Source organism: Pleurodeles waltl, chromosome 12 (genome assembly GCF_031143425.1).
Source record: "Pleurodeles waltl isolate 20211129_DDA chromosome 12, aPleWal1.hap1.20221129, whole genome shotgun sequence".
Taxonomy (NCBI): domain Eukaryota; kingdom Metazoa; phylum Chordata; class Amphibia; order Caudata; family Salamandridae; genus Pleurodeles; species Pleurodeles waltl.
The window spans coordinates 684,312,488-684,331,691 of NC_090451.1; the positions used below are offsets into that span (position 1 = coordinate 684,312,488).

General features: G+C 46.3%; 1 protein-coding gene across 1 annotated transcript in view; it reads left to right on the forward strand.

The window, feature by feature from the left end:
* The window catches only part of DNAH2 (dynein axonemal heavy chain 2), a 1,666,550-nt gene that overhangs the window by 1,422,204 nt on the left and 225,142 nt on the right, over positions 1 to 19,204 (forward strand). The window contains exon 73 of the mRNA XM_069218683.1: positions 5,056 to 5,200. Coding sequence (XP_069074784.1) covers positions 5,056 to 5,200 — 145 coding nt within the window. The remainder of the gene's footprint in view (positions 1 to 5,055; positions 5,201 to 19,204) is intronic.

Consider the following 19,204-nt stretch of genomic DNA (forward strand, 5'->3'; position numbering starts at 1 on the left):
AGGTGTAAATAAAATATGAGAATGTATTTATTTATGTATTTATAGAATAAATAGAGGTTTAAACGTGAATTTACACTACAACTGTTTTTTCTTCTAACAATTTGGTCTGTGTAGTTGTTCACATAGGCTGCACATTGTTATTCTTAAGTGTTTTTCACAGACCTTTTTTGTCAAGGAGCTGATGATTGCACTTAAGAATATACTACACAACAGTGCTCCGGGGTCCCCGCAGGCGCGCGGAACTATTCAGTGCTTATGACTATCATGGAAATACCCCTACGAGAGAACTGGAGTTACAGGTAAGAAACCATTCCTTCCCCACCATCCCGTATCTCACCCTCGCCCTACTGCCTGAATACTGTTCCCGTATTAACTGAACTATTTATAAATATCTTTGTATATTTCCCGATTATAATACTTAAATTCAGTCCCTGTTCAACGGTGCCTATTCCTGTGCGAAATCCGTACTGTAATTCGGATAAAGTGTTGTTTTTCTCAGCCCCGTCTTGTAATCTGTTTCGCGTGATTTTCCCAGCTATTTTGGCTAATGAATGGAGTAGTGAGATGGGTCTGTAACAGGCTGGATTAAGACGGTCACCTTTTTTATATATGGAGACAATGTTAGAGTCTAACCATGATGGTAAAGGTCCTAAAGTGTAACAAGCCCTCAACACCTAGGTCAACAGGGAGGCCAATAAATGTATGTTGGCCTTATATAAGTCTATTGGGACGCCATCAGGGCCCAGGGCTTTTCCGGCTTTACTTGCATTAATGGCTTCTACTACTTCCTCTAACCCAAACTGAGGTGTTATAATCACATGTGGATTCTTTTGAGTAGAGTCACTAGTTGGAGAATCAAATAAGTCTGAGTCAGAGACAGGGCTGTATATCTTGGAAAAGTATCCGCAGTTTAACCCAACTTTTAATTGCAGGGGAGCAGACACAGTGATTGATTATGTATTAATTTCCACACTATCTTTCCAAATATTTACTTCATGATATAGTAATAAGTGATCATTTTCTGCAGAGTTTACAGATTTCATTCAAATATACCACACAGCCCCAGCAGGATAGTAATGCTTTGGTAAATGACATTGAATAAGCCTCGCGTAAGGGGAATTCATTTTGATGGTCCCAAATAGAGCCACATGGCTTTTTGAAGCAGTTAATTTGCGAACATACGCTAGATTTTGCGGGCAGCGGGACAAAAAGGGCTGGTTCGATTCGGATTGTACTAAAGCTCCAATATAGAGAACCCTATAACACCAGCAACACTCTGAATCTGCCCATCAAAAAATATCTGTTTTTCAAGCAGAGTTTTTAGATATATCACACGCCATCCACACCGGCTAGAAAGTGACAAAGGGGGTCATTATGACCCTGGCGGTAATTACCGCCATGGCGGAGGTCGGCGGTAGCACCGCCAACAGGCTGGCGGTGCACCGCTGGGCATTCTGACCGCGGCGGTTCAGCCGTGGCCAGAAACGGAAAGTCGGCGGTGTCCCGCCGACTTTCCGCTGCCCTTGAGAATCCTCCATGGCGGCGGAGCGCGCTCCGCCGCCATGGGGATTCTGACACCCCCTACCGCCATCCAGTTCCTGACGGTTCTCCCGCCGGGAACAGGATGGCGGTAGGGGGTGCCGCGGGGCCCCTGGGGGCCCCTGCAGTGCCCATGCCTATGGCATGGGCACTGCAGGGGCCCCCGTAAGAGGGCCCCAAAAAGAATTTCAGTGTCTGCCTAGCAGACACTGAAATTCGCGACAGGTGCAACTGCACCCGTCGCACCTTCCCACACCGCCGGCTCAATTCTGAGCCGGCGTCCTCGTGGGAAGGGTGTTTCCCGCTGGGCTGGCGGGCGGACTTTCGGCGGTCGCCCGCCAGCCCAGTGGGAAAGCCAGAATGACCGCCGCGGTCTTTTGACCGCGGAGCGGTCTTTCGGCGGGAACCGCGTGGCGGGCGGCGACCGCCGTCCGCCGCGGTCAGAATCACCCCCAAAGTCTCTTGCCATTTTTACAGCAAAGTCTTTACGTTTAGGATAAGCCAGTGCCACCCATACAGAGCCGAAAATGACAAAAGCCTTTTAGTACTCCAGACACAGTGTTACAGCTTTGGTTGGGTAAAATACCACCTGAGGCAAATTGGTATGAATAATAGAAACCCGTGACATTTGTTTTTCTGTCGTTAAGAGCTCTTCAGAGAGGTGTAGCTCTGTCCAGACACAAGGGTGCAACCAGTATAAGTTAAAAAAAAGTACCCTTTCAGGCTTCGAGTGCTGCATAAATTATGCAAAAAAGGAAGCAAGGTACTCTGGGTAGTGTCTGAGTTGAGTGGACAGCAGATACAATACAGAGCACCCTACAGCACCAGTGATAGCCACTCTGTAGTGCTTGTTAGATTCCCACAGATAGGAATTTCTTAGATTTGTACTTGCTAATTACTGTGTGCTTGTTTGACAAATCTCCACAATATTTTCCTGACCTATTCCTTTTTCTACGTTGCCGGATTATGGAACGTTTTGTAGAGATTCATCAAGGGGGTGCAAAGACCACAACTTGTTTTGGCACCAATGCATTTTCCATAGACTTGATACTCATGCATACCACAAAAGTGGCTGACCTGGTTTTAATCAAATTTGGCAGAGATAGAGATTGTGGTGTGCAGATGATCCTTTTAGGTACTACAAGTAGGTAGGGTACTATATTCTTTTGCTGTATTTAACGAAAATACTGTGACACATAGCGATGACAAGCCATTATGTCACTGGCTAATGACTGCCTTACAAATATTGAAGTCAGCCATGTTTTTTTTCAGTACACTTTGGCTGAGTTCTGCATTATGCCCATAGATCTAGATAAGTATTATGTTTTATATTCTTTCCATGCTTATTACCATTTTACTAAAGTATTATTAGGTAGGGGAAATTATTTATAAATAAGTATAATTTTTCTTTTAAAGTATTGAGTACTGTAGTACTTTCTATGAAGTAAAGCTGTACTTAAAAAAACTAAGTATGTCAAAAATGTGACAATACACTGTTCTAAACTATATTTTCCTACATTTGCAAAATATATTGTAGAATAGTATGCCTTCAATTTTTTACATATTTAATTTTTTCACAAAAAGTGTTCGGAGTACCTTGGTAATACCCAAAAATTACTGCACTACTGTAAACATATATAAAAATATATATGGCCAGCAGGTAGTTATAGTTTAGACTAACTTTTCCCATAGTCGAAGCATCCCTTGTTTTGCTAATAACTTTGGCACTGTTAAACAAAACTTTACAAATTTCCAAAACTAGTGTACCATTTACTTCAACTGCTGTCTGGAAAGTTTTGAGGTGATTCGTCAAGCGGAGGCCAAAATGAAGGGGGTGTCCCAAAACACATTCTCCCCATCCTGTATCTGTGGGGATTTTGCACTCTTTAGACACAGCTACAACCCGAACCGCTGAATGAAAATATGCCAGATTTGGCAGGAAGCTAAATCCTGGTCCACAGATCGTGCTTCTGGTGTAAATATGTTCAGTAGTTTCGGAGTTATTAAAGGAAAACATATGGATATCTACACGGAAGCCCTTTGGGGGGAAAAGCCTCACACACAATGTACCTGCTGTGAACGGCTGGGTAGCTGCATGTGTGTGTTTGGGGGGGGGGGGAGGTGGCAGCAGAGCCTTCGGCCAGTCCCTGCTGCAGCAGTGATTGTATTAACGTATGGTATTTGTATATTACGTTACGTTAAAAAAAACATAGATATTCACTGAAAAAAACAAAGGTTAAGGGACGTTATAGGTAGATTCATGTTTTACCCACACAAAACCATAGAAATTCAGCAGTTCTAAATTATTTTTCTTATCTGAAGAAACTTTAACACTTGCCACAAATTAACTTTAGACTACAAGTTATAGTTTCATAACAAGTATAACTATAACTGCTGAATTTCTATGGTTGTGTGTGGGTAAAACGTGTACCTAACAATATATACATATATACACATCTGTATACATATATATACTCACAAGCCAATTTTGTAGAAATAAACATGTGAATATAAATGAAAAATAATTGTCTTTGCAGCCTAAGAAGGACCAGAAATGACCAAAGGTATTTTATTTTCTCTTTTAAAAATGTCTTCAGTTGTATAAAAATAGACATCACAATGAAAGCGACAGGACATTTCTCTCACAAATCTTGTTTTTACAGAAAGTAAGAATAAAGGCAATGCAGGGCAGTGCTAACTGGCATTCTGCAAAGGCAAATCCAATAAACTGGCATTGTGCATTTAGGAGCCTAATCCTTCCATCAGTTTCCCGTCCTGCCCCAGAGATGACAGTCTGTCAGTTCATTTTTACTTCTATTCCAACATTTTGTCCGAGGAGGAGAAAGAGTTGCATGTGACTTTGATGAGGATTCTGCTGTAAGCAAAATAGAATTACATATGTGTTTCCTTCTCTTCCTGAGGATCCTCATCAATAGTCATAAGCATTGAATAACATAGCATACTCATTCCACAGGCAATAACAAAAAAACTGCCCTCTGTGTCACCCAAAAAGATTACTCAATGATGCCTGCCTCACTTAGGCATCTGCTTGAGTCTCAATCCAAGCAATAATGTTTAGTAGAGGTATGTGGGTATCTCCACTTAGCAGCTTTACAAATCTCTGAGAAGTGCAGAATCCTCAATGGCGCTGTTGTACCTGCTTTTCCTCTAGTTGAGTGGCCCTAGGCTTACCAGGGAGAGGCTTATTCAATAATAGATGTATGTATGTTTGCAGTGTGCTAAGGGGAGTGGGAGAATTCAGTGCTTATGACTTTGAAAAGGATTCCCATGGAAGAAAACTAGGATTATAGGGTGATAAACTTATTTTCCTGCACCAGTCTTGTTCCTGGGAATGATTGATAAAATTACAAATACCCAGGAAGTGTGAAGAACTCATAAAAACATTTGTCAGTGTTACTGAAATAACTTCAACGTTACAGAAACATTTTTTTGTCAGTGATATTGTGGTAAGCCTCAGTTGTTGAAAGCTGATAGACATTCTTTTTGAGTTTACAGGTTACTAAATGAGGCAACTGGATCACTCCTGGATGATGTGGTGCTGGTGAACACCCTGCAGACCTCCAAGGTCACAGCAAATGAAGTGGTGGAGCAGCTGCAAACCAGCGAGCAGACCGAGATTAAGATTGACACTGCAAGAGAGGTCAGCTCCTTAATAGCGTAACCCAGCGTAACAAATCTGTCCAGGGAACTATCATGAGAGAGTGCCTCAGGGCTCTTATTATGAGATGCTATGATGTCAATATTGAAGGTAGGAAGGAACTCACTTTTACTCCAGTATTGGAGCTTTCATAGATTCACATACATGAATACTTCCCCGTCGTCGAGATGGGAGTCCCGGTGGAATATAACACCAGGCCTGAAGATGTCTGCACACAATACATGAACTAGGCCTCAATACAATACCCATCATAGTTGTTTTGTAAAATAGACCCAAACTCACACTTGAACCAATCGGATTGCCTCACCCCTCTAGAACCTCCTGTGAGGAGCTGCCTTCCCTCAGATTTTCCACTGCACATTGTGCTGAGGAGTCTCCTTTGAGCTCTGCTCAACATTTTCTGTCAGAAGACCTGTTTCTACATATTGTTGGATATTTCTATCTACTCTGGTGATTCAAACTGGCTGCCATGTCAGAGACACCAAAGAAAGGGCTTTTCAGATCCTGTGCCTCATGTTTAAAGAAGAGGTTATATGTGGAGGATCCACATGAGGAGTGTATTTACAGCCTGTAACCCAGCCACAAGACTAAGGACTGAAAAATGTGCAGGAAGTTTCTACTAAGACCCTGAAGGACAGGGAGGGTTGCCTTCTGTTGTGGCTACAAAGGGGTAAGACTGGACACTCTGCTTCTGATGTCTTACTCCAGTATTGGAACTTTCATAGATTCGCATGCTTGAATCATTCCCCGTCGTCGAGATGGGAGCCTCCGGATTAATTAACTAAGTAGTGTTGAAATAGATATAATATAAGGGCCCTAGGCCTCTTAATTTAACAGTCTATCAGAGTCATTTTAAGAAAAAGGACCAAACTTGAGCATCCACCAATCAGATGACACCACCCTCTAGAACCCTCCTGAGAGAAGCTTCAGTACCTCAGATTCTCCAAGCACAAGTGCGTATACCATGGCAAAAGAGAGATAGAGGTGAAAGTGAGCTTCTCCGGGGTGGCGGGTGGGTCGCATGTGAATCTCTCTTCAGGCTCCGCAGAGTCCTCAGGTCCAGGCCTCTTCTGATGAAGCGGCAGAGGAAGGGGAGGCTCTCTCCGACCAGAACGAATGGGATGAGTATGTACTCCCGGCACCCCCTTCACCGGAGCCGTTAACAGTCGAATCTCCTCCTGAGGATATTGGCTCTTTCCATAACCTCTTAGAGAAAGCTGCAATGATGTTTGAGCTGCAGTTGCCATCTACGCAGCAGGACTGTTTTCTGTATGATTTTAAAGAGCCACACAGAAAATCGGTCAGGGCTATCCCGATCATTGACCATGTCTGGAATCAAGGGCTGAAGGTAATGAAAAACCCGGCAACAGTGCCAGTGGTGTTACCAAAGCTGGACAAGAGGTATAAGGCAACAGAGGACACTCCTGCATGCCTGGTGGCTCACCCAAAACCAGACTCTGTGGTTTTCAAAGCTGCCCAGAGACACTCCAAGAACCCTTCAGCGCCTTCATCGGCTCCTCCTGATAAGGACGGAAGGCGCCTGGACAATATCGGGAAGAGGTTCTCTTCTATGTCAGCAATTGTGGTCTGTGCAGCAAATTCCTTGGCACTACTGGGCAGATACTACAGGCAGCTGTGATCTGACATCTCCCACTCTTTGGAGGATCTTTCAGATACCAGCAAGTCGGAAGCAAGAAAGATCATCATGGAGGGTCAACAAATATCTGCAGAGGTGATTGACTGCGCCCTGGTCATTGTGGCCATGGGGTTTAGTCTTCTGGCTGGTTCAGCCATCTTAAGGTGCCAGGGATGGCTCAAAGCAACTAATTTCAGGCCGGATGTCCAAACAAAGATCCTGGATCTCCCGTACGATGGCCAAGACCTGTTCGGTAAGCATGTTGACGATGCTCTTCAGACGATTAAGTCTGATACTGATACCGCCAGTTCGTTGGGATCCCTACAGTACAAGCGCACTCCCTTTCGGGGAGCCAGGGGTAGAGGCCACTCCTCCTTTCGAGGTGGCTACCAGTCTTTTCGTTATCCAGCCTACTCCTCCCAGTATCAGTCATCCAGACGCCAGTACCAATCAAAGGCAGCCTCCGGCAACAACATACAGCAGGCCTCCTCTTAGAGGAAGATTGGGATGACAGTCCAAGGATACCTCACGTAGGCATTGACAGCCTCCAGAGGCTGGCTACCCCTCCCTCCCTGAGTCATTACCTGCAACGTTGGAGGCAGATCACAAGCGACAAGTGGGTTCTGGATATCATAACTTATGGTCATCTGCTAGACTTCACTTCCAGGCCTCCCGAAACTCCACCTTCCCGGGAGCGTCAACAACATCTACATCTTCTCCTAGAGATAGAGGGCATGTTGTCCAAAGGAGCGATAGAGGTAGTACCCTCTTTGCAGTGAGGAAGAGGTTTTTATTCTTGATACTTTCTCTTCAGAAAGAAGTCCTGTTTGTGGAGGCCCACCTGGATTTGAGGCAGCTCAACAAATATCTCAAAAAGCAACCCTTTTGTATGGTAACTTTGAAGGATGTACTACAGCTACTCAACAGAGGCGATTTCATGGCTTCCCTAGATCAGCAGGATGCGTATTTCCACGTTCCCATTCACCCCAAACATAGGGAATTTCTGAGATTGATGGGAGCCGGCCAGCACTTTCAATTCAGAGTGCTACCCTTTGGACTCAAATCCACCACCTGGATTTTCACAAAGTGCTTAGCCCCAGTGGCTGCATATTTGAGACGTCTCAAGCACCAGGTATTCCCATATCTGGATGATTGGTTACTAAAGGCTCCGAACATCTCTGCCCTATGTCGCTCCCTCACAACCATGTTACGTCTCTTCCAGCAACTAGGTCTCACTCTCAACAGAGACAAGTCACAGCTTCAACCTACCAGAAGGACAGTGTTTCTGGGTGCTGTATTGGACATGACTCTTGTAAAAGCCGTTCCTGCAGAAGAACGTCAACTAAGGCTTTTGACCCTGGCAGACTCAGTTTGAAGAAAAAAGTCTTTCAGTTCAGAGGTTCAGATCATTACTAGGGATGATGTCCTCCTGTATCAACCTAGTTCCACACTGTCATCTTCGAATGTGACCCTCTTCAGGAAGAGCTCGACAAACAGTGGAAGCAGGCGCAAGGGTCCTTCGGGGACATCATTCACATAACACCAAGGATGGTCGACTCCCTCCAGTGGTGGTCAACGCCTGCAAACATTTCAGTAGGTCTGGAGTTACTGAATCAAATCCCCCCGTTTATGGACGCTTCGATGAAGGGGTGGGGAGCATGTCTCCAAGATCTGCAAGTCAGTGGCAGACGGCCCAATTCTCATGCAACGCTACACATCAACCTCCTCGAACTCAGAGCTGTGTACCTTGCACTACAAGCTTTTCTATCGATAATCCGAGGTTCGTCGGTGCTGGTCCAGACGGACAATACAACCACCATGCACTACATAACAAGCAAGGCAGAACTCGGTCTCACTAGCTTTCCACAGAATCTCAACTCATCTGGACCTGGTGCATTCAGGATTCAGTGCACATATGGGCGGAACATCTCCCGGGAGTCAGCAACACTACAGCAGACTCACTAAGCAGGCTAAGCACATGTTCACACGAGTGGGAGCTGAACCAGACAACGCTGGAGGCAGTCTTCCACAGGTGGGGGACACCAAACCTGGACCTCTTTGCGACGTCTTAGAACGCAAAATGCCGGTTTTATGCGAGCTGGCATCCCCAACCAGGGTCGTGGGGAAATGCCCTTTCGATAGCATGGTCAGGGATTTATGCTTACGCCTTTCCTCCGATACCCTTTCTTCCACGGGTCATCAGCAAGATCAAATTGGAGCCCTGCAAGATAATTCTAATTGCTCCAGCCTGGCCACATCAACCGTGGTGGACAGAGCTTCTGTTGCTGTCCTCGTGTCCTCCCATCAGGTTAGCACCCATACCGGACTTGCTCACCATCTGCCAGGGCCAAGTGAGGCATCCGGATCCCAAGCATCCCAGATTATGTGCATGGCTCCTGAGCTCAATGAATTCGGCCATCTAGATATTCCCATTGACTGTCAAACAGTTTTAGCTAAAGCACGTGCAGATAGCACCAATTAGACGTAGACATTAAAGTGGAAGCGGTTTTGTTTATGATGTACTGCAAAATAACATTCATCCACTTACATTTGCTCCAGAACAGGTTTTACCGTACCTTCTCCACCTGGCGAAGTCTGGTCTTGCCCATGCATCCATTAAGGTCCACTTAGCTGCTATCTCCAGACATAGACGACTATCCAAAGGACCGTCCCTCTGGTCTCACTGACTTATAAAGCAGTTTATGAAGGGGTTATTCCAATCCTTTCCTTCAGCCAAACGACCTCCTCCATCTTGGCAACTGAATACAGTCCTGAGTCAGTTGATGAAGGAGCCATTCATACCTATTCATAAATCAGACATTAAGGGCCTGATTACAACTTTGGAGGAGGTGTTAATCCGTCCCAAAAGTGACGGTAAAGTGACGGATATACCACCAGACGTATTACGAGTCCATTATATCCTATGGAACTCGTAATACGGCTGGTGATATCCGTCACTTTACCGTCACTTTTGGGACGGATTAACACCTCCTCTAAAGTTGTAATCAGGCCCTAAGTATCTTACCTGGAAGGTAGCGCTCCTATTAACGTTAACATCCGCTGGCAGAGTAAGTGAGATTCAAGCCTTTACCTACGGACAAACCGGAAATTTATCCCTAAAGTGCCAACTGATTTCCACATTAACGAGCCAGTAGTGCTAAAGACCTTCTTTCCGCGGCCCCAGACTGGGGCAGAAAGATTGCTGCATTCCTTGGACGTCAAATGATGACTTGAATTTTATTTGCAGTGGACATCCTCAATTTGTTCAGATAAGGTGAGCTGTTTGTTTCCCTCCATCAGCTTCTGATTTGATCACATTTTCTGGTTATTATTAACATACCTTTCTTGCATATTCATATATGTTTTAAAGCATTATTTTATTGCTTTGCATGTAACTGTCTAATGACACTGTTTTATAATGATTGAGATAGACAGTATTTCTTGATACAGAAAATGTGTTACTTACTGCTTGCTACTCTTATTCAAGCATGTGAATCTATGGAAGTTCCAATACTGGAGTAAGGAATAAGTTACCTACCTGTATCTGTAGTTCTCCAGTATTGGACACTTTCATAGAGTCACATGCGGCCCGCCTGCCTCCCCTGATGAGCTCACCTCTCTTTTCAGCACTTGTGCTCGGAAAATCTGAGGGAAGGCAGCTCCTCACAGGAGGTTCTAGACGGGTGAGGGAATCTGATTGGTTCAAGTTTGACTTTGGCTCAATTTTACAAAATTACTATGATGGGTTATTGTATTGAGGCCTAGTCCATGTATTGTGTGCATACATCTTCAGGCCTGGTTTTATATTCAACCGGGGACTCCCATCTCGACGACGGGGAAGTATTCAAGCATGTGAATCTATAAAAGTGTCCAATACTGGAGAACTACAGTTACAGGTAAGTAACTTATTTATATAGTGATGCTAGGATGGAAACTGATCAAGTGATCTGTTATCTATGTCTAAGACAGTGAGCACTTGTGGTGAATTGCTGCCAAGAGAAAAGATATTTGTGCAGTTTTGTGGTTTAAAACCTGCCTTCAGTGTTTTGGATGCCACAGTAAAGAGCTGAATAATAGGTGATCATTATATCTGTACCCAGGGGACCTTTTCATCTGCTGCCAGACTCTGCAATGATTTTGGGGGTCATTCTAAGTCCGGCGGGCGGCGGAGGCCGCCCGCCAGACTTCCCCCACCAAAATACCGCTCCGCGGTCGTAAGACCGCTGAGGATATCTTGGGATTTGCCCTGGGCTGGCGGGCGACCGCCAAAAGGCCGCCCACCAGCCCAGGGCAAATCAACCTTCCCACGAGGACGCCGGCTCAGAATTGAGCCGGCGTAGTGGGAAGGTGCGACGGGTGCAGTGGCACCCGTCGCGTATTTCAGTGTCTGCAATGCAGACACTGAAATACTTTGTGGGGCCCTCTTATGGGGGCCCCTGCAGTGCCCATGCCATTGGCATGGGCACTGCAGGGCCCCCTGGGGCCCCGCGGCACCCCCTACCGCCATCCTGTTCCTGGCGGGAGACCCGCCAGGAACAGGATGGCGGTAGGGGGTGTCAGAATCCCCATGGCGGCGGAGCGCGCTCCGCTGCCATGGAGGATTCTGTAGGGCAGCGGAAAACCGGCGGGAGACCGCCGGTTTTCCTAGTCTGACCGCGGCCGAACCGCCGCGGTCAGAATGCCCTGCGGGGCACCGCCGGTCTGTCGGCGGTGCTCCCGCCGACCCTGGCCCCGGCGGTCTGAGACTGCCGGGGTCAGAATGACCCCCTTTGTCTCTTAAAGCTTCTCCTTGAACTGATAGGTGGTACCCTTTTTCCTTCACTATTACATGGAACTGATTTCTTCTTTGTGGATGACCTCAAGACCCTATCTAGTGTTTTTGTTCTAAATAAGCTACCTCAGTAGTATAGGATGTTTTGTGTATTCTTGGCTCTTAAACAACTAAGCATCTGCCAAAGGTTGCCTCATTTTCCCTACTCTGCCTTCTTCCCACTTAGTTGGTAATTCTTTGTGCCGCAGACAGGAAGAGAAAGAGATTATTGAAAGAGGATGCAGTGTTTGTACCCAAACATCAGTTCCCTATTCATGCCTCACCACACTTTCCATCACAGTCTTCTTCTGGTTTCCCTCTTCTTGTGTGTACCTTTTTAATAGCTTACTTTCTGAAATATTTTTTTCCATTCTATGTGGATACAATTGCAATGATCGCTTCCCTCATGCTACATGTAACAGGCTTCAAGAAATGCTTAAAGTGCAACAGTTCCTTCTTGACAGCTGCTGACCCTCTAAAGACCAGTATATCTTACCTTAGAAGCCTTCTTCTGGTGAGCACGTCCATGCTGCAGTAAAATCAATCTAATGTTGTATAGCTAGAAAAATATTTAGGTTTCTATTCCAACTACCAGGATATGTTTCGCAGGCTCAAATTAGGTTGGAGTTTGGGTACTTAAACCAAAATATAGCTAGGAAATGCAGCTACATCAAAACATGGAAACACCTACAATAAGGTGCTCTGGAATGAGATCAGCATAAACCCTACAACCAAAGCTAGACAGTATTTAGATCAGTCCCTAGAAGATTCAGCACAGAAACTATGGGATTCAAATCTCTCCTATTGCACTTTAAAAATAAATCCTAAATCAAATAGCAAAGAAAATATCAGTACTTATGGATAAGAGCCTATTAGCAACCAGCTCGCACTCATGGATGGTCATAAACGAGTACAACATTTTGAAATGCCAACCATACCTTGAGGCTGGGTAGTTAAAAGCTAATAAGGATCTTTTTATCAAACATCGTTTTGGACTTATTCCTTGAGGCGCTCACCTACCCCCATGGGAACGTACTGAAGCAATCTTCCAGTGTAGGCTATGTGGGTGTGGAGTGGAAGACATTACTCATCTGATCTGGATCTGTAATGCTGAATGAGCGTAAGACTCTACTAAAAACAGCCTTTAATCAAAGGGGAATACAGCCCTGAAGAGAAGCGGTAATAGCTTGTTTTAAACCTTGACTATACCCTAAACGCCAGATTTATAAAGCTTATGCATTTGATGGTCAAAACACTATCATATATCCATTAACCACTATAAACAAAATATATGTTTTCTGATGGATACAACTACCTGTGGATTCCTCACCTAATGAATACTCCCATGGCGCCAGCATTCGACGGAAATCTTCTTACTAGTCTCTGCACGTCGACGAGGACGTCACTCTAGCCCACGCGACGCCGTCTGACGTCATACAGGCAATAAGAGGTCCTCGACGACGTGCCGACGTCAGTTCCCTTTTTTCCGTGCATTCGAAACGGTTATCTTCGAGGGAGCAACTGTTACTTTTGTGGTTACAGTGTATTTTTGCTGCGTAGTCTTTCGCTGTGGTAATAATGTCGCAGAGAAAGTCTGGATTCAAGCCTTGTCGTGAGTGTGGAGGCAAGATGTCGGTGACGGATCCTCGTTCCGATTGCCTTTGGTGTTTGAGCTCCGACCACGACGTCTCGACTTGTGATTCATGCCAGCACATGAATCCAAAGGCCCTCAAGGAACGTGAGGCGAAGCTGTTTATGGCGAAATCGAAGGAGAAGCATCACAAGAAGTCTTCTTCACCAAGACATCGGCGTCATCGAGACTCCCGGCGCCGTAGAGAATCTCGGCGTCATTCGAAGGAGACTCGTTCCAGGTCTTCGGATCGGCGCCGAAGGACATGGGAGATCAGTCCCACGGTTACGCCGCATCCTTCGACGTCGTTGCCCTCTCCGGCGTCTCCAACTTCACCTGGACAGGCGTCGGTGATTGAGGTATTGGAGCCTCAGGTGTTTTCTCCGGCGTTGCAGACGTCGAGGCCGGCGTCGGGGTCGCCTCCGAGACAGGCACCCCAGTATCCGGCTTTTCCCACCCCTGGAGCCGATAGTTCCGCATTCTTGAATGCAATGTATGCCATCTTCCAACAGATGGCTCCAGGGGGTGCTCCGGCTGGGCCTTTGGCCTTTTCATTGGGTGATCCTGCGCCTCTTCGGCCGGCACCCTTTATGCCCTTTCTCCCTTTTGGGAACGTGGGCTCGGCGCCAGTGTCGGCGCCGGTGGCCGCTCCGGTGGCTTCAGAGGGATTGGCCCCGGGGATTTCCATCCCGTCGACGTCGACGTCGGGATTTCGGCCTGTGACTCCGTTGGGTCCATCTGCTTCGACTGCTCTTTCGTCGGCGCCGAAGTTACCTGTGGCGCCGGACGCGGCATCGGTGGCTTCTGAAGATCGGCGCCGATCTTCGACTTCGGCGGAGGCATTGTCGACTCCGCGTATTGAACAACGGCTTCATTCGAGGAGACGTGCTCTCCGTGTATTAGAGGAGCAGGAGTACCAACGAGCCCTGGAGGAAGGAGAGCTAGAGGACTCGGGTGATGGGCTGCGTGGTCTGGAGTCGGCCAGTGGGCTGGACACTTCCCCTGAGTGGGATCTTTCGTCCCCAGGAGAATATACTGAGGAGGCTGCTTCCTTTCACGCAGTGGTACGGAAGGCAGCTAGGTTTTTGGACCTGCCTTTGCCGGTGGTGGAGGCTAAACAAAACCTTCTAACAGAGGTGCTACATCCGGCCTCAGCTGCGGCGGAGCCTCTTTTGCCATTTAATGACGCTCTGCTGGATCCGGTGTTAGAGGTGTGGAAGAGGCCGGCATCTTCCCCAGCAGTTCACAGAGCCGTGGCCAGGAGGTATCGGGCGGCTCCGACTGACCCTGGTTTTCTGTCTAGGCAACCTACGCCGGAGAGCTTGGTGGTGCAGGCCTCCTGTTCATCCAAGTCAGCGCCTGGTTCTTTCCCGACGGTGCCTGGGGACAGAGATTCAAAGAAACTAGAGGCGCAGTCCAAGAAGATTTTTTCGTCCTGCAGTCTGGCGTTGAAGGCCACCAACGCAACCTGTATCCTGGGGAGGTATATTCATGCTCTGATGGATGACATTTCCTCATCATTTACAGAGCTTCCCCAGGGTCTTTTGGATGTTGTTTCAAATGCCCAGGCTGCTGCGACCCAGATTATCCAGACGGGACTGGATACGACCGACTCGGTAGCCAGAGCAATGGGCACAACTGTGGTGGCAAGGAGGCAGGCCTGGCTCCGTAACTCGGGCTTTTCTGCGGATGTACAGTCCACATTGTTGGATCTCCCGTTTGATGGGGACAAACTGTTTGGAGCCAAGGCTGATTCGGCCTTGGAACGTTTTAAGGAGAGCAGGGCCACGGCTAAGTCGTTAGGGCTCCAAGCTCCTTCTTCCACGGCCTCTTCCAGATTTTTCAGGAGGTTTCGTGGATTTGGGCGTGGCTCTTCCTCCTCTTCCTTTCGGGGAAGATATCAGCAACCTGCCTCTTCCCATCCCTATAGATCTTTTAGAGGTAGAGGTAGGGTCCGCACCAGAGGAGCCTCTCAGCAGCACTCTGCCTCTTCCTCATCCTCTGGCGGGGTGCAGCAGGGGAAGCAGCCTTAGGCTTCCACCATTTCCCACTCACTCCTCTCCTGTAGGGGGAAGATTACAGCATTTTCTCACCAAATGGAACAATCTTTCACAAGGAAAGCCGTTCCAGCAGTCGCCACCAGTGGCCACAGTCATAACGGATGCTTCCACTCTAGGGTGGGGAGCTCATCTGGGGGATCTGGAGATCAAAGGTCTTTGGTCTCCAGAGGAACAGATGTTTCACATCAATCTGTTAGAGTTACGGGCTGTACGTCTGGCTCTCAAGGCCTTCCTCCCTTCCCTTCGTGGTCAGTCGGTACAGGTCCTAACGACAATACTACCACGATGTGGTACATAAACAAGCAGGGAGGAGTGGGGTCGTACCTTCTCTGCAGAGAAGCTCTTCGACTATGGTCCTGGGCAAAGGACCATCAGATTTGCTTGATAGCAAACCATCTGGCCGGAGTCTTGAACGTGCGTGCGGACAGTCTCAGTCGCCAATTCTCGGCAGACCACGAGTGGCGTCTCCATCCAGATCAAGTCCGTTTAATCTTCCAGAGGTGGGGGTTTCCTCGGGTAGATCTGTTTGCCACTCGAGAGAACGCGCATTGTCCGTTATTCTGCAGCCTCCAGTATCCGATGCAGGGAGCGTTGGGGGACGCATTTCAAATAACCTGGTGCGGCCAGTTGCTTTACGCGTTTCCTCCCATACCCTTGATTCCTCGAGTATTGAGGAAGATTCGCCAGGACCGGGCTCTAGTCATCCTAATAGCTCCGGATTGGCCAAGGAGGGTATGGTACTCCGACCTTCTCCAACTCTCAATGTGCCCTCCGCTCCGTCTCCCTTTCAAGGCAGACCTCCTCTCGCAGTCGCAGGGGCAGGTTCTACACCCCAACCTCCAGAGTCTGCACCTACATGCCTGGAGATTGAACGGGGCAACCTGAGTTCCTTCTCTCTCCCGCCTGAGGTAGTGGATGTTATATTAGCGGCCAGGCGACACTCCACTAAATCTATCTACGCTAATAGATGGTCTAAATTTGTTGCGTGGTGTGGAGAGAGGCAGATTGATCCTTTGCATGCTCATCTATCGGACGTTTTGTCTTTTGCTCTGTCTCTAGCGCAGAAAGGTTGTGCAGTGGCTACCATTAAGGGTTATTTATCGGCCTTGTCAGCCTTCATATGTCTTCCAGACCAACCATATTTATTTAAATCCCCTATTGTTATCAGATTCTTGAAAGGGCTTCTAAATAAATATCCTACAAAGCCATTGGTTATGCCGCAATGGGATTTGTCCTTGGTCCTGACTTTCCTTATGGGGTCCCCTTTTGAACCTATGCATTCTTGCCCCTTAAGGTATTTGGTTTTAAAAATCTTCCTGATAGCTATAACATCAGCAAGGAGAGTGAGTGAGTTGCAGGCCTTATCAGTAAAGCCCCCTTATACAACTTTTTATGGGGATAAGGTGGTGTTGAGGACCAAGGCTGCTTTCCTCCCGAAGGTTGTTTCACCTTTCCATTTGGCTCAGGCAATTACTTTGTCCACGTTCTATCCTCCGCCTCATCCTTCCAAAGAGGAAGAAAGACTGCACCGTCTGGACCCAAAGAGGGCGTTGAGCTTCTTTATTGATAGAACAAAGGATTTCAGGCTGGAGGATCAGCTGTTTATTGGATACGTGGGCAAGAGGAGAGGAAAGGCAGTCCACAAGAGAACACTATCCAGGTGGGTTGTTCTTTGCATTAAAATCTGTTACTCTTTGGCAAAGAAGGATCCTCCTGAGGGCATTAGAGCTCATTCCACCAGAGCTAAGTCGGCCACTTCGGCCTTGGCCAGAGGTGTTCCTGTGGTCGACATCTGCAAGGCCGCAACTTGGTCGTCCCTTCACACTTTTGCAAAACATTACTGTTTGGATTCTGAGGTTAGAAGGGACGGCCATTTTGCACGGTCAGTGCTGCAGGATTTCTTGGTTTGACCATTTAGGCACCCACCGCCGGGCGTGGTACTGCTTTGGGACTCTATTCATTAGGTGAGGAATCCACAGGTAGTTGTATCCATCAGAAGAATGAGTTACTTACCTTCGGTAACGACTTTTCTGGTGGATACATTAGCTACCTGTGGATTCCTCACGGTCCCACCCGCCTCCCCGTTGCCTTTCTGGTCTTACCAAGTAATCCTTGAGTACGCTCCTCTTGGTCTTTGAGGGTGCAATAGATGTTGTATATATTATATTTATATATATGTATATATGTATATATCTTTGTGTATATACTTGATGTGTATATATATATTTTAAAAAGAGAGAGTTATATATATATATAAAAGATTTACAGTTATTCATGCAATGTTGTGTATTTTTACAATGTAATGGGATGTTCCCTTGCTCTTTCATTGCATTGCCTGGTTGTTCTCATGCACGTAAAAAATGATTGGTACTGACATCGGCACGTCGTCGAGGACCTCTTATTGCCTGTATGACGTCAGACGGCGTCGCGTGGGCTAGAGTGACGTCCTCGTCGACGTGCAGAGACTAGTAAGAAGATTTCCGTCGAATGCTGGCGCCATGGGAGTATTCATTAGGTGAGGAATCCACAGGTAGCTAATGTATCCACCAGAAAAGTCGTTACCGAAGGTAAGTAACTCGTTCTTCTGGCCTATAAGATGAAGATTATGCTGTTTTTATGTTTCCCCTTTCAGAATCCATGGTGGTATTTGTGCCTTCAGAGTACCAACTAAATTATAAATAATTTTATAATACAATATGTAATTTTTTAAAGGTAGAATGATATTAAAAACTTTAAGTATTTCAAATAGGTTTTTGTTAGTAATGACAATTAATAGTATATATTATTAATATATACATATATAGCTATGAAATGCAAATTGAAGATCTCTAGGTTAGATATAGTGAATCTATATGTTAATATTTTACAAATTGATGTGAGCATGTTTAATGTAATGGTTTTTCTCTTCCAGGGGATCCTCATCAATAGTCATAAACATTGAATATTCCCGCCTTTGTGCGGGGACCCCGGAGCATATATAAAATACACACATATAAAGTATGAAATATGCACGAAAAATATATATAGCATTTTTAGTAGACCAATTTTCATACTAAACTCATATATACATGTGTAAAACAGCAATGAAGGCTATAATCATAAACAGGCTAAAATGCTTTATTTCTATGGAGTTTTTTTTTTTTAATTCTTTACAAAATTACAATAAGAGAAAAAATATTTCAACCAAAGCCCCAAAACTGGGCCTAGGGGAATAATCAGTAGTAATCATCAGAGAAAAAGAGAAAAAACTACATTGAAAAACAATGAAGCATTCTTAGCCAATAGGCTGCATGCAGGTTAACACAGGAGAACCATAAAAACGTTGGCACCGTGCCTTTAAGACCCTGAGCACCTCCAGTATCCCACCATGCCTCAGGGGTGAAGGAGAGGTAACAGTTGGTTTACAGTTAGGTCAGTTCTTTTTTCCGGCTTTTTCTGAGAGGATCCTGGAGCATTGAGCTCTCGGTTTTTCTGAGTTTTTCTTAGAAAAATACTTTAAAAAAGCGTTTTTTCCTACTTTACTCGACATCTAACATCATTGTCTGAGTTTGGAAGTTTTTTCCTGACAGAAAAATGCCTTCACTTTTTGTGAAATGCCCTTCCTGTGGGAAGAAGGAGGCCCAGTCAGATCCACACACTCTTTGTATTGTGTGCTTGCCTCAGAGTCACTGCCCTGACACTTGCAAACACTGCAAGAACATGTCAAAGAGGACTCTGAAGGACAGAGAAAAGATCAGGCTTCATGGGCTTCACGAGAGGCAGAAAACATCATCCTCTTCGCTTCCCAGGCAGCCAACAAGCCACTCTCAGGAGAGACTGGCTAGATTGACGTCAGCAGGTAGGAAAGTAC